The following is a 16,367-nucleotide window of genomic DNA, read 5'->3' on the forward strand; positions in this document are numbered from 1 at the left end:
AAGGAATAAAAAAGAAGGCAGTGATAAGGTACAAGCCTGAAGAATATCATGAGCCCTTACAGTGAGTGTTTTCTTAGAAATTAAACCTTTTGTCATAGACAGGTCTACACAAAGAGCCTGAGGGATGAATGGGAAGCAACTCACCACCTGGACCTGTCCATCCTCACTGATGCGGTGTATCTGGACCTGCTGATTGGCCAGGGCGTAGTGCAAGGTCTGCTGGGTAGCAGTCTCGATGTGGGCTGTTTCTCCTCCAATGCCTCCTTCTGGTAAGAAGAACAAACCACACAGTAGTCAGTAGTGTGCTCACGTGTCCTGAAACAATCTGTCGATCAATCAATCAACAGAAAATTAATCAATTGTAATTGTGTACATCAATTAATCTTTTTAAAAATTTATCAAGTGAACCTACAAAACATTTTCTGATCACAGCTTCAAAATGCAAATCTTTGCTTGCTTTCCTCTATTTCATATTGTTATGAGATGAAAATACTGAGATTGACATTTGACATTATTTTTAATACTTTATAGTCAAAATTATTAGTTGATTAATCAAAAAAAAAATAACAGAGAAACGATCAAAAATGTAAATAACTGATAGCTGCAGCCCTAGCATACTGGGCAACTAGGTCAACAGATTGCAACTAGCTGTCGTATACATAGATTAGAAATAAGGATGAGGCCCGTGATACAGACAGACATCTATACACACTCAAAAATAATCAAGCAAGGAGCCTCTGCAGCCTTCTGTAAAAGCCTGGCTAATTCCCAGACCATCTGCTAGATGATGAAGTGTTTATACTTTATCAAATACGCCTAAATACACAACAAGGACTCTCCAGCTAGCCATCCAAACAGACTCATGGTCTAGTGGCCAAACACAAACTCTTGGCCTCAGTCTAAACAGCCAATATCACACTAGCAGTCTGAAATCCCTGGACCAACCACCCACCACAGCTCCACGCCACCCAGAAGATGTCAATACAGCCTGTCAGTCAAACACAACGCTAACAGATTCCTCACTGACAGAGAAGTGATAGATGTCAAAATGCAAAGAAATAAAGACCATTTGGAAGAGATGTGGCTTCAAAGTATTAAAGGCCACATCTTGTAAAAGAACTTCCCACAACTACAGTTCAATCAGAGGAGAAACACAAGGAAATGCACAAAAGACAGATGTTTATTACCATGTAAAACAAGAGCTTTGGCATTGGCTCCCATCACAGGAGATATTTCACAGGGAATAAACAGACAGAGGCTGACAGAGCAAATGGCCAGAGACAATAGCCAGGATTGTTATAACAGTAACTGATAATAACTGAGGAGTCAAGAGAGATTTGAGAGCTTCAGAGGTTTGAATATGAAGTGATAAGGACTGTCTCTTTATTTGAACTTGCATTAAGAGTTTAATTAACAAGAAACGCTGACTGGCTACCATTTACAGCCTTCAAAAGACAAATAATGTGGCAAAAACTGACATAAAACACACAGCACACATCATGACCTGTACACCTCACTGTGTTAATGCTGCTCTGAGAAAAAGACCGTTTCTCTCATTTTTCACTATTGCTTCTCCGTACTGTATTATATAAATAATCCTCAATACTTCAGTTTGCCAGACGGGGAAGCGATAGCCAGGTGGCTTGTAATGACTAAAGTTTGGGTCTGAGCTCTAACTGCAGGTTCCTTGACAAATGATTTTAAAAGCAGAAGAGCTGCTTCTTTCCGGTCCATTAACATGTAATCAGATTAGGGAGGGAGTGGTTATTTTAGTTAGAGTGTGTGTGTGTGCATGTGCATGTCTGTATGCGTGCGTACCATGTGAACTAGTGTTTGTGTTAAACACTGTGGTGTGTGTGGCCTTAGAGAGCAGGACCTGACAGTCCACCCCTGGTGTGTGCTCACAGGATATTTGGGTTTCCTCTGTTGTGTTACTCTCCCTGGTCAGAGGTGAGGGGTGATGGCTCTCAGGGAGGGAATGACAGCAGCCATTGTTGTATGCAGATTACAACCATCTGCAGCAATACGCACTGCATCTGCACTCCGATCGTAAACACACTGATTGCAATGAATCCGTAGCCTTCAACCGGAACCTCAGTGATTCCAAATGGGTGAGTCCATTTCTGCTGTGTTACTGCACTGCAGATGTACTGTGTGGTGCTCTGATTGTCGCATGCACTGGATTTATCCCACTTTTGCAATATGAATGCATAATGCAAAAGTGGCAGTGTACACACATAACATAACTTTAATTTAATATTCAATATTAATACACTTAACACAATACACACACACACACACACACACACACACACACACACTTTTTGGGGATATTTAACATGAGACCAAAGCTTTGCAAAACTGTTGAATCACAGTCCAATGCATATAAACCTCTGCACAGTCTCTGCAAACATACATATTATGAAACTTGGTGATTTACCCAAGGCCAAGCATCACCAGGACTGGCCAAGTAAAAACAATTTGGACATTGTGGTGAGATTCTAAATCACATGATGATTTGTGCCCGTATAACGCTACAAGGCGATTTTAAAGCGGCTGGGGCTACTAGAGGTATGTAGCATTGTAATTATTGCTAGGCAATTTTGAACCTGAGTCTAAAAACCATATAAGACATGAAAAAGTTAACAAGTCTCAAAACCAAATCGCATGTAGGCAGATCTGGGAGTATCCTCTCTTGAAGAAAATTTTAGATTTTATGTATTTATTTACTTACTTACCAACTTATATTTTAACATTTAGGCCTATTGAAGTATTCTGCAAACTTGTGACCTTTACGTACAGTGATGTTTTTAACTTTTTCTCTTTATATATTTTGTTGTGTCATTTTACAAAGATACTATTATGTTTTGTTTTGTTACTGTCATACCTTATTTCTTTTGTGCAGACACTGTAAATTGCATACCCTGCTTTTTTTTGGGCGGGTGGGAGAACAAGAAAGTATCTGCTGTGACAGTGAACATAACTTGATGTGCACATATTAATCGCTGCTACAGAGATCAGTTTAGGTAAGTTCTATGAATTTACACAGATGCTGAGAAAAATTGTATTTTGTTGTGGTGCACCTTTTTATGGGAAACACTGGACGGCAACATTTTTCACAGCAATGTGAAACTGGGTTGCTATTATATGCAGTGCTCGACAAATTAAATATATTGACAGGACACCCATCAAATGACACAGATTATTACGACAGGTTAATATCAATAAAGATTTTATGTCTCCCAACCTCCCACCATCGCTGATGACTGCAGACTTGACTGACTGCACAGGCTCTGATTAACTCTTCATCCGGTGAATTCATATCAAGATTTTGCTGACAAGAAGAGATATATGAGGTAAAGAAAAGACTGAGCTTGCTGTTAAACCTAAGTTACATTGCCAATTTGGCCCATTTTAGATTTAAGCCCAGTGAAGTCAGGGAACCAGCCTATAAATGAACTGACAATACGACTTTGTAATAAAACAGTAACTGTAAACAGTGCTGCCTTTCTGGAAATGAAAGGAACCTGATAATCAACACTAAAAATACCATGATCACCACAACCCTAGAGTTAACATAAAAAGTTAATAAGATCCGGAGAAGATGATCAAACTTGCAGACAACCTTAATTTGATACAGCTGATGCTACAGCATGGTTTCACCTTCACAACAGGAGCACACAAAAAGAGACATTTTAAGGCAGAAAAAAACCTGATGTACAGCATCTGTACTATACCTGTGGCTGTAGCACGAGGTGTGCGTTTGGAGAAGCTCTTGACGGCCAGACTCTGGCCGCGCTGCTTGCGTCTCCAGGCGGTGCGACATTTTGAGTCTATGCTCTGCTTGATGCGGTACCAGTCTGACTCACTGATGCCAAATTTGTAGAATAAGTGGCCTATGGGGGACACAAAGAGGTCAAAATTCATCACAAAGATAAAGTTTCAGTGGCTTGGTCATGAATCATTCTCCCATGTATTCAAAATGACTTTTAGAGCTATACACTGCAAAAACTCAAAATCGTACCAAGATTATTTGTCTTATTTCAAGTCAAAAATGTCTTATTACTAGTCAAAATATCTCATTACACTTAAAATAAGATATGATCACCTCAGAAGTAACTTGTTTTTAGACAACTGTCTCTTGTTTCAAGTGATAATTTGCTTGAAACAAGTGAAAATTTGCTTGTTTCATTGGCAAAATTTGTTTCTTGTTTCTAGCTAATTTTCACTTATTTCAAGTGAATTTTCACTTTTTCCACTGGCAAATTTTGCCAATGAAACAAGCAAATTTTCACTTATTTCAAGTGAATTTTCACTTGAAACAAGAGACAATTGTCTAAAAACAAGTTACTTCTGAGGTGATCATGTCTTATTTTAAGTGTAATGAGATATTTTGACTAGTAATAAGACATTTTTGACTTGAAATAAGACAAATAATCTTGGTAAGATTTTGCGTTTTTGCAGTGTAGCGGGCCTCTGAACTATATTCTTCTGGGTCTTAAACATGCAGTATTAATCCATATAAGTCTCTGATTACTCCCTTAATGGCAATGTGTGCATAAAACACTGGACCCAGCTGTATAAGTGGCTGTCTAGTGGCTATGTAAGTGTTATTAGCTGTTTAGAGGGTGTGACCAGCTTGACAGCTCATTTCTACATCAATTAATGAGGCAGCTAGAGCCTGAGGGTAGGAACTGAGACAGAGGGGGAGCTGAGGGGTGTGTATGGACGGCCGGGTGGCGGCGTACCACAGCCCACTCACACCTGATGGGTCCTGTACAGACAGGCAAGACAGGTGCTCCTGCACTCCTTCTCCACCTCCCTTTGGAAAGGCAGAATGAGTCACATAAAAGTAATCTGGCCGCGCTCCAGCCTTTACATACCTCCATGTCAGGCCAAATCTGCCCATGTAACCGCACACACCCACATTGATGACAGGAAATACAGGTAACTAAGCATACACATTGTTATATACTTCAACGGTATATGTTAAACTTCAATAACCATGCATACAACTGATCAAGTCATAACAACATACCAAAACACAACTTCTTAATTTGTGCCAAACTCCCGCAAAAGGCCCTAAATGAACTCCCCAAGAGAGCAGCACAACTAGGGTAACAGAACTCCTCCTTTTACACTGCAATGTGCACCTAACAGATATATAGCCTCAGGACTTTCATAAATAATATCCATCTGCCCATGACCATATCCCTGTCTCCGCTTAATCGGGAATCAAAGAGTTCACTGAATTAAGGGTGGCTCCATCAGGATCACTGAACCCAACATGTGCTTGTCATTTGGGGTCTGGTATGTTAAAATAAAATGTGTTACGCATTAATGCATATGTGCGATGATGAATGTGTGTAGTTGTAGCTTCCCTTGGGAATATACATTGCATTTCTATGCTGTTTTGCTACGGGGACAGCCATGAAATGTGGAAATGGCCTCAGAGGTTTCATCAAGTGTGTTAAGTGCTACGTTCTAAACCATGGTTCATCCATCCATCTTCCGTAACTGCTTAATCCTATTCGGCGTCATGGGGGTGGGGGCACGGAGCGGGGTGCTTGGAGCATACCCAGCATGCATTGAGCAGAAAGTAGCATAACATCCTTTACGGATCCACAGTCCATGACAAGAACAGAAACAAACTACTAACTGAAACTACTCACATTTACACATCATGCATATTTATTTAAAGTCTTCAATTTCCCCGACTTGCGGTACCTTTTTAATGAAAAACCAACAAGGGAAGAACATACAAACATGGAGCACGGCTGACACTCAAACCCAAGACCTCTGCACTGGGAGGTGACAGTGCTTCCGACTGAGCCACCTTACCTGGCTCAATGACATACTAAAATATTGTAATAATCTAAATCCTGGAGTTATTACAGAGAGTCAAATCATGTGATTAACAATTGTTATTAAACAATGCTTCAAGATTTTTAGCAAATTTTGCAAATCAACTAACGAGAAGTTGGCAAGCTCAGAGACATGTTTTGGAAAAATGTTTAGAAAGGCCAGACAATAAAATGTTTGCTGCCATGGTTAGTATAAGAATATCAGAGTTTCCCACAGAATGATGAACTGTGGCAGGGACAGGGCTGGGGGGCTGTCTATTGAAATTATTTGAAAGAACACATTAGTCTACTTCTAGTATCATTTCATCATTTTAATTCTAGTTAATGCTCCACCTTGTTTTAGTGTTTTTGCTAAAAGTATTTCTACCTGCACACAGGGGCGCCGCCAGGGATTTTGGGCCGCATGAAAAGAAATCTTATTGGGCCCTTGTATAGCCAGCCAATAGGCAAACCTTTTTATTTCAGGCCTTTCGAGGGCCCCCTCCCCCATTGTGGCCCTGGGTAATCAGTCCCGCTTTTCCCCCCACTACGACGCCCCTGCCTGCACACCTTGCTTTTCCCTTCAGTTCTCTTTCCCACACACACACACACACACACACACACACACACAAACACTTCTTGGGTCTCAGACTCACAGTGCACACACACCAGCTTGCCCCGCCCCTCCTCTTTCTGTCTCTCACTCTATATATGTATTTGCTCTGTTGACTTGAATCACCACAGTGTGCTTTATAAACTCGCCCAAAAAACACAACTCGCATGTTGTATTTCTTCTCCCTTAATTCTGTTCTCACAACCACAGGTGAGCCACAAGTGGAGACGGCTTGCTGTTAATGACTTATCGAACCGATCGAAACCAACGTGGTATGGGATGACACTTTCTTTGTCCAATGCCCTGTAGTAGCGAGGCATTTAATGTACCATACAGGTACTGAATTTTGATACCCAGCGTAATAACAGTACTAATAACATGTTTAAAACTGTATGTGTCTGTGTCTTGATTAAAAAAAGTGCAGGTTACACACTGATGATGACCACGAAGGGGGGCATGAGTGAAACTGTGGCACTAATAGGAAAACCTGAATGGGATGAATTATACTTGGGCGGCCGTGAAATCTATGTTTTTTTCATTCTTATTATTATTTTTAATTCAACATTTATTTAACCAGGCAAGTCATTTAGAACCAATTCATATTTACAACGGCAGCCTGGCACAGCCTCTGAAGGGAAGGGGTAGAAGCTAAAAAGAAGAATTAAAGGTTAAGAAGACAGCAGTACACATCCAAACATTCCTAACACACCCATGCATACATCTTACATACAATCACAACAAACATGCATTTGACAACAAGCATTACATAGGTCATGCACTCTAGCACACAAACCTTAGCAGGTACGTTACATGTGACTACAAGCGTTACAAAAAAAAACAAAAAAAACATGTATTACAGAAAAGACATGCAGTCTAGCACACAAGCACTGGGTAGGTAGTAAGCAGAAAACTGCATCAGACGATACAACAACAACAGTGGCAAAAACAAGCAATAAGAAAAAAAACAGGCGAGGCAAAGAAAATAAAAGGGACAAACGGTAAGCAGCAGACAGACACAGGTTAGGGAATATTAGTGGGTTGGGAAACACCTGAATGTGTCAGTGAGCATGTCCAGGATAGAGTCCTTGAGTATTTGTATTCAGTGACGCAGTCTAGAGTAGCCCTGTTAAGGGTGGCAATATGTCAGGCTGGACAGGCTGCCCAAGTAGAACATGTGTGTGGGAAACACTCAACATGTATGCTGTACTTAAGTGGCATCACAAACAATAGTATTTGCCCCAGGTATGCAAAAAAGATTACCGCAGGTTTACTACTAGGTGATCCAGCGGCCATGATTCAAACTCCACATTGTACTATATGTTTCAATCCAGAGGAATAATCAGTTGTCAAGTGGCAGAAAGTAAAACTGACACACATCAATTGGTAAATAATAATATAAGTTTCAAGAAACTCACAACGAATGCCATAGATCATGAGTGGGTCCAGCTGCTTCTTGCCATGTTTGCCCTGTCCAGAGAGGTTGGACATGGCCTGAACCTCCCGATGGAACAGGTAGTCCAGAAGCGTGAGCGCCATCTTTTCTGCTGTGCGGCAGTTTGTGGCGATGTGGAGCATATCAGCTGGCGACACGGGGCACCGGACACGCATCTCTGGGTTGTTTTCATCCCCCAACCAGGTGCCTGCTGGGTAGTCATCTAGAGAAAGGAGATGCAACAGTGATTTAAACACAGGTAACCCTTCATAAAAGCACATGTGTCAGGTGGCTGATGTATGGAAAGAGTATGAAAATGCTACCTAGACATCCTGCAATAAGAAAAACTAAAAATCCAGTCTATAAATAGAGCAACTATTGTTTCACAAATGAGTTAACACTACACTGGCATAGGCCTGATCTGTGCTAACTCATATGATACAACAGCACACCCATGTGGCAGCCAAAGAGAATTAATGTATAAAAAGAACATTATTTACCAAAAGGTTTGGCAGTCTGTCACAGGGTATATGTTTGACATTTGCTCTGTGTATGTTAGTTTCAGGTCCAACACATGCATAGATACACACAGGCACACAAACACACACACACACAGAAGATGAGATACACAGAAAAACATTTTTCTGGGCACCACATGGTACAAGCAAATGCTGACAAAGACACAATTTTGTCATGGTAAGTCACAGATGCAAGTGAATAATGGCTCGTCTTTGAAGCTAACCAATAACTCAAAACAATACAAACAACAATCACAGCAACAACTGCAAAAGCAAGGGCTTACTCAAAGTTTGCTCAATTACACATGAACTATTTCCCTCAGGCTTGATCGCAGCCACTGAGCAAAGCTACTGAATCCATTAGTGAACCATCAAAGCACACATCAACACAGTCTGAGACACAACCACAGGGACATCAACACGCCAAGCATGCCATCACTGTTAGTCAGTGGAGTTCCCTTTCCATTCAATATGCAGACCATCTGAAAAAGTCACGTTAGCCCTAAATAAAAAAGGCTGCATTTACATGTAAGGAGAATTGTGCTATTAACATATAACTGAGTTAAACTGATTGTGGGGTCATCACATTTAAATATCATATCTCGACTGGAATAACCCAGTTATAACAAAACCAGGCCGCTTCTTCCTCTGTGTTTATAAGGAGATAAAGACTTGATGTGTATCTATAAACAAGCTAACCCAAAAATAACCTTGATCATTACATTTAATCGCAGCTGCTGAAGGGAAGGGACAGCAGCTTCGCCTACCAGTCTCCTGTCTTCATCTTGATGTGTCTGCACTGCCTGTATGTGCTAAATCTGGGGTTTTTTTTGTTTTGTTTTGTTTTGTTTTTGTTTTTTGTTTTTTTTTTGCAAAACTGGTTGTTGATTTAAAGTTTAAAGCAGCTATGGAGCAAGACTCAAACACATTGTTTTCATGATGTCTGATAAACAAAAAACAATGCATCATGCACTGTGGTGATCTGGCTATTCCCTACATGTTGCAATCAAATTTTAGAAATAATTATGCCTTAAAGTTTAACTAAATTTCTGCTAGAGAAACCCCATCACTGGGCTCACCAATAAACACCCAACAGGTCTATGCAACACCAAAAAAACTTTGCTATCTGTTCTAAATGCTCTAATAAAATGAACTATACTTGCTACCCACAGTCTGCATAGAGAGTGGTAGAAAAACTACCAACAGCTCACTCAGCTGCAGGATGGTGGGTGACAGTGGGTACAGTCAGAGGTACAGGGGAAAGCTGATAACTACTCGAGATTTTGACTGTAGTTTGATTGTAGTTTCCTCTCTATCTATGTCTCCATCTCTACTCCAAAATAAAAGCTGGAATAAGAGAAATGAAAAGAGCTAGTGAGAGAGAGAGAGAGAGAGAGAGAGAGAGAGAGAGAGAGAGAGAGTGTGAGTGTGAGTGTGAGTGTGTGTGTGTGTGTGTGTGTGTGTGTGTGTGTGTGTGTGTGTGTGTGTGTGTGTGTGTGTGTGTGCGCAAATATAAACAGAGTCAGGCCATACCCTCAGAGTTGAGGGTGATGAGCGTGACATTTTGGCCATTTTGGCTAACGTGGCCGCCATTGGAAACGGAATCACTGGCCTCTGAGCCACTCTCCTGTTCATCCTGCGTCTCTTCAGGGCCCGGCACCTTCACCAGGATGGTGTTTTGCCTCCGCCCGCTCACTGTGCTGAAAAGAAACATACAACATACACAAATTTTAAATCTGGTTCTGTACAGTTCCATACTGCCTGGATATAAACAGAGGGGAAGGACACAACCACTGAGTTCAGGGATGACATTATGTAACAAAAAAACCCTTTACTGCCAGTGAAAAAAAAGTCTCTTCCTACTGTCATTTTCTTCTATTCTGAAGACTAATGTAATATGTTTGTCTTGACTTTTGTTGTTCTTTTTGGGTGACAAATGCATGGCCATTGAAATCTATGTTAAGCAGCTAAAATGCTCTTTGGCTTCCGATTGTTGCAGGTTGGAAGTACACTGCACTTCTATTTGATAATATCATATAGCTTGTTCTCAATATGTTAAGATGATTGATCAAAACTAAATGATTAATGAAATCAGTGTCTGAGTGATTTAAATTTGATTCTTTATGACCATAGCAGAAATTAATTTTGTTGTAAAAAGGTATCAACCTCTGCACACAACATGCTACAGTGTGCACATAATATATAAAACATGTCAGAAAAGCATATGTGTGCATATGTACATCATGACATATGAATTAGAGCTCAAGCAACCGCACATGCCCTGCATTAAGATGTCATACTGGAGAATTGCATCTGTGGCCTCATTTACACCTTGCATTAAAATGTGATCTCTGTATCTGGATATGTTATCTATATTAATAGTAATAGATATTAATAGATATAGATATTAATATAGATATTAATAGTACCTAATAGGCCTGAAGTGTATTAAATAAGTAACTTAACTTTTTGAGTGTAGATATATCCCATTACCTTCTCCAGATATTTCCTTATTCCTAGATATTTCCTTGTCCAGCAGTAAAGCATGGCTGAATATAAAAATAAAGCTATATTGTAACTAACAGTCATTGACATGAAGCAATAAATATCTAGGGCCATGTAACCTTTGGTAGCTCACAAAAACTTTTGTTAGTAACATAAATGATACAAACAAATGAGTGGTAAATCAGTTTTACATAATTTCCAGCTCAAATCAACTGACTGGTTTGAAGAATTTGTCAGTTTTGTTTGTTTGTTTGTTTGTTTGTTTTTTTGCTGTCTCTTGGCCATTTTGTGCATTATTCCAGGATACCAAAAAGTTCATCCAAAATTATTCATAAATTCTTATAAAGCAAAGCTATTTTGTGACTGCACTAACTGTAACAAGTTGTAGGTAGAATAAAGTGCCAGGGAGAGAGGGAACAGCTGTCAGAAGTGAGGGGGACATGTCGTCAGCATACCGTGTGTCTGCTATGCCCACGGGAAGACACGGTGCAATAATGTTTTCAACTTATGGCTGATTTTATCTCCCAAAATGTGTCCCAGCTATACAGACTGGACTTATACCTGGCTGACTGGATCAGTATGCAAACAGGACCGAACCAATCAAACTGCATTCCAGTCGCAATGTGTTCTGCACGCATTTACACTATGTATTAAAATGTGTTTTTTTTTTTTTTTTTTTTTCTAAATCTGGTTAACATAACCAGATACAGATTGCATGATAATGCAACAATAAATGGGGCCTGTGTATCTCAAAAACTCATTCAAATATCGAAGATAATTGTAATTAAAGAATTTTTACCCCTTCCATCTGATGGAAACTCCGATTCCACAAAATAGCATGGACCTTAAAATATTATTATAACTCATTTGCAGATATTATGGCATTGTGAGTTACAAAAATAATGAAAACAGGGGTATGGAGTAACAAAAATGGGAGAAGGATACTGTGCTGTTTCCTATTCCTTGAGGTTTTAATCTAGTCTTATCTGACCGCAGACCACACAAACACACACATACTGACTGTGTGACTCACTTGCTGAGTAGGTTCTCCAGTGGAGTGTCCTCCTGGCATGCCCCCTTTGGGCGGTCACTGCTCACTATCACATTTGTTTGTGGAACAACACTGTAGTCCAAAATATAGTGGTAAACCGATAAACAAAACAACGCACTCCTGTGTATGCAGAACTTCTACTACAAGGCAATGACATTATGTTTTGCAAGTAAGACCTTCCTGCTGTTGGCATGTTATAACAATATAACAAAATGGGAATAAAATGACTTCAGTTACTGTGGCCGAAGAATAAGGCTTACACTAATCTTTGACATTGACTGATAAAATAATTATCTACTTGGTTCCTGGGATAGAAGAAAAAAATTAATATGTGCAAAATGTCATGGCATGTTAACACCTTCCAGCTCACCAGCGCACTTTGTTCCAGGTCTGAGTGGCTCCCTGAGGCGATCCTGCAACCATAGGTACCTGGATGGGACTTTTGGGACTGGGTACCATGCTGTCCAATTTGCGTCCAAGAGACTTGCAAGTGGCTTCCACTGCCTGTAACTTTAACTCAATACTGTCCAGTCGCTGGGAGATTGACGAGTTGAGTGAGAGCAAAAGGTTCTTGAGAGACAGAGAATAAGACGATAAGAACAGGAAAATAACAGCATGTGTAAATAATGAACAAATTAATTAATTGTGTAATAATATATATATATATATAAATATATAAAGATAGATATATATAGATAGATGATAGATAGATATAGATATATAGAGATAGATAAATAGATAGATAGATAGATAGATAGATACATATAGATATATATAGTGAGAAAGTGTCAGACTCTCAGTGCATGCAGCCAAAATAAAATAAAAATAATAATGTAATAATAATTTCCAACTGACTTTATATCAAAAACCAGCCAGTAAGAGCGAGCAGATGGTTTTAAAAAAAAAAAAAAAAAACGACCACTGTAGAGACAGTGAGAGACGTGATGCGAGTCGCGTCTGTTACCAATCAAGTTTAGCAGAAACTCTACTGACTATCAGGTGATTACAAACTGGGGTAAGAGCGAGCTGAAAAAAACCTAACCGGTACTGAAGAGAGGCGCGGCGTGAACTGTCAGACCTGAATGAGTGAGAGAGAGGTTGTCACTGTGTGTGTGAGCAGCGCAGCTGGAGTCAACTGTGTGTGTGTAGGGGAGGGGCACTGTGTCCAAGTATCCGGCTCAACCCTATGTATAGTGTATCACCATGGTCACAAAAGCTGTCTTTTTTTTAATAAACTATAAAACTATGTAAATATATGTGCAAGTTTATACAGAAGACAAAATCTATTGTGCGGAGCCAAAGTACCTTAATAAAAGAGAGATCTTGGTTGTTGTTGTTGTTGTTGTTCTCCTGGTTATTGCTCAATTTCCTCCGTTTCTTCTGAGGCTTGTCCTCATCATCTTCATGATTGTCCAGCATGTCTGACACAAATCAAATAGGGAGACAACCTTTTGTTATGCAAAACAGACTTCTTATTATGAAACACTATTAATATTAAGTCAGTGTATCACAGGTATTAGAAAAACACATGATATACACATTTTTTTTTAATTCTAAGAAGTGTATTTCAAATGCACAATACCTTGTGTGAATAAGACAGCTTCGGAGTTGCTGTAAGGCTTACTTTTTCACTTTATCAGAGCTAGGCTAACGACTCCCACAGACTTCAAATCTTTAAGTTAAGCTAACAGGGAACTACGAATCTCTGGACATACTTGTTTTCAGTCTGGGTATGTCAGAAAAGGGTATCCTGCCCAAAATGTTGGATTACTCCCTTAAGGTAATCAGCTGATGACTGACTTGTCTGTTTAAAACTGACTGATACAATATTATAAATCTTACCTGTCTGGTCACCCTGGCCAAATTCCTCCACTGTTATTTGTACAATTTCATCCAGGTCTTGCTCAGACATCATTCACAGCTGAAATTAAAAAAAGACACAATATTTTGAAACAATATTTTATCTCTAGAGGCTGTCCCTCTAACATCCACAATATTATTCAACTTGAGGATCACAGAACATCTTCTTGTTGACATGTTACCACCAGCCAAAAAATAAAATAGCCAATAACAATATTCTTCTGCTTTTACTATCTGCACGGTCCCTACACCACTAGAGATGATGCATTAAAAATTATAGTAATTTAATCAAGCATACAGTAGAATTCATCTGAAGCCTCAATGTATTGGATTTCAGCTTTTTGTAAGGTTCAGTATGGTTTTAGAAAGTCAAACAGTAGTTGTTTCCATGAAAACTGTCTTATGAACCACAAATGTTGAAAATGAAGTCTGAATTTTTCATTACTTTAGATAAGGTTTAGAAATGAGCTAGGTGTGCCAAACACATTAACAAACTTTCATCTCAATGGCTACCTTCTGAAAAGTAAGTTGCAATTCCAGAAATACATCATTATTTTTTATGAGGTGAGAAATCATATTATATGCAGTGTAGTCCTAAAAAAAATGTAATGTAAATGTTTTTTATAAGTGCTTGTAGTCATGACTTGTCATTTTTTCTAACATAAACTGAACTGACAACATGTAAATCGGGCAAAAATCAAATACCAAGGTGTGGCATTGTTACTTTAGCATGCTTCAAACATATGGTGCTTGGGTTTGCTTTTATATGCAATACTGTAATATTCATCAGCAGTTTGAGAAATTACAGGTCAGTCATTTCATGAAATAATCCAATTACAAATAAAAGCCTAGTTCTTTCCACAGATTACAGAACAAAATTTGTTAGAAGGCATTTAGTTACCCCTATTAAATATGTTAAAAGGGTATGCTAAGGGGAACACAACTCAATTTAAAAAGTGATTTAGTTTTAGAATATGATATTTCTATGGCATAGGAACTGAAAAGGACAACTGTCTCTCATGGAGAAGAGAGACTGAGACATTACAGCAGCACCTCATGTATTTCCTTGGTGGGAAACAGAGCTACTCTCGACCACAAGGGGGCGCCCCCTCGCCTGGGTCAGTTCCTCTTGTTAAGGTTGCTTGAGAATCTTCATCACAACACATTATTATCATTGTTATTATTTATCTTTTAATCCTTATTATAACAGGAAATTTTCATCAGAGCGACCTGCAATTGCTTGAAAATGAAGTAGAGCCACTGATAGTGTGGCTAATTATGACAGTGTTTGCATCAAATGGCATTTTCAACTGTGGAATAAGCTGTGATACAACGATAATGTGTAAAATTGGGGGTTGGTAACTTTGTGCTGTGGCCAAACCCTGTTTATTTTGCTATATTTGCTCTAAACCAAGTGGCATTGGTAAAAGCTTACGCCTTGTTGTGGTAACACCATCCTAGCCTTGCTAGCTAGCTAACGTCACACTGCTAATAACAGAATAACTACGGCTAGCTAACAGGGCGGGTGTCGGGGCAATTTGTCGAGTGGCCAAAATAATACGAAATGTAACGCTGCTGTTAACCCTAGCCTTTGCTAACTGTGTGTGTTCATTCACTGACATTTTCCCAAGCATCATATTAATATTTGGACGATGCTGCAGCGCTAGTGTTAGCCGGCTAGCTTGCACAGAAAACCAGCTTTGCACTTAAAAAGGTCGGATTTGCGAGCTCGGCTGCTAATGTTGAAGCCGAGGATCAGCAAAGACCTCATGGGGAACGCTAGCTCGGCAGTTAGCCTGCTAGTTAGGCCTAGTGGTCGTGGATATGTTGTCCTGCTAATAAGGTGGGCTGTCGGGGAAAAAAATAACACTACAAATATGATTTCGACACTGCTCTCTTTCCCCACTGCTGGCACACGACACATGTACCGTGTAAGATTGGGTTATATTACCGTGTGAATGATGAATTCTCGTGTTGTTTGTAGAGATTCCGATAACGGCGTCGTTCCTCGCGAGAGATGAGCCCGTGCTTCTTGTGTTCCTCCCACGAGCCCCACGCGAGGTCAAACCTGTTACTGCAGGTAACCTGAACACAGAGAAAGAAATAAAGGCACTTTGTTAACCCCAAACTGGGAAAGTCTTTGAGTTACAGCAGGAAACAACAGTAGACTGCACAAGATATACCTCACAACACCAGGGGAATATGATATATATCTATAGAAAAAAAAAAAATACTCAATATAAGTATGACTACGTGTATTAATCACAACAGTAACAAAATAAATAAAATGATCAATACAAAGAATATAAGAAAAAATAAAAAGCTTTGCATACAAAACCCTACCATACATTTAAGAGTAATACGTACATATATACATTGTGCAAGGCCTATACATTTTTAGATAGATAGATAGATAGATAGATAGATAGATAGATAGATAGATAGATAGATAGATAGATAGATACTTTTTTCATCCCGAAGGAAATTCACAGGGGAATTGTATACGTCTTGCACCTTTGAACCTTTGACCATAGACTATATGTAC

At 39.4% G+C, this 16,367-nt stretch overlaps 1 protein-coding gene across 2 annotated transcripts in view; it reads right to left on the bottom strand.

The window, feature by feature from the left end:
* banp (BTG3 associated nuclear protein) overlaps positions 1-15,907 on the bottom strand; it is a 44,517-nt gene extending 28,610 nt beyond the window's left edge. For both annotated transcript variants that reach the window (XR_003928342.1, XM_030053321.1), the window contains exons 1-9: positions 15,774-15,907; positions 13,805-13,883; positions 13,268-13,383; positions 12,333-12,532; positions 11,945-12,034; positions 9,940-10,106; positions 7,872-8,111; positions 3,738-3,896; positions 145-266 (exon numbers count right to left, since the gene is read on the bottom strand). Coding sequence is in view for 1 of the 2 variants with exons in the window: in XM_030053321.1 (XP_029909181.1) it covers positions 145-266; positions 3,738-3,896; positions 7,872-8,111; positions 9,940-10,106; positions 11,945-12,034; positions 12,333-12,532; positions 13,268-13,383; positions 13,805-13,877 (1,167 nt within the window). In the remaining variant the exon portion in view is untranslated. The remainder of the gene's footprint in view (positions 1-144; positions 267-3,737; positions 3,897-7,871; positions 8,112-9,939; positions 10,107-11,944; positions 12,035-12,332; positions 12,533-13,267; positions 13,384-13,804; positions 13,884-15,773) is intronic.
* Positions 15,908-16,367: the final 460 nt, after the last annotated feature.

The sequence above is a fragment of the Myripristis murdjan genome, chromosome 6, assembly GCF_902150065.1.
Source record: "Myripristis murdjan chromosome 6, fMyrMur1.1, whole genome shotgun sequence".
In the NCBI taxonomy this organism is placed as follows: domain Eukaryota; kingdom Metazoa; phylum Chordata; class Actinopteri; order Holocentriformes; family Holocentridae; genus Myripristis; species Myripristis murdjan.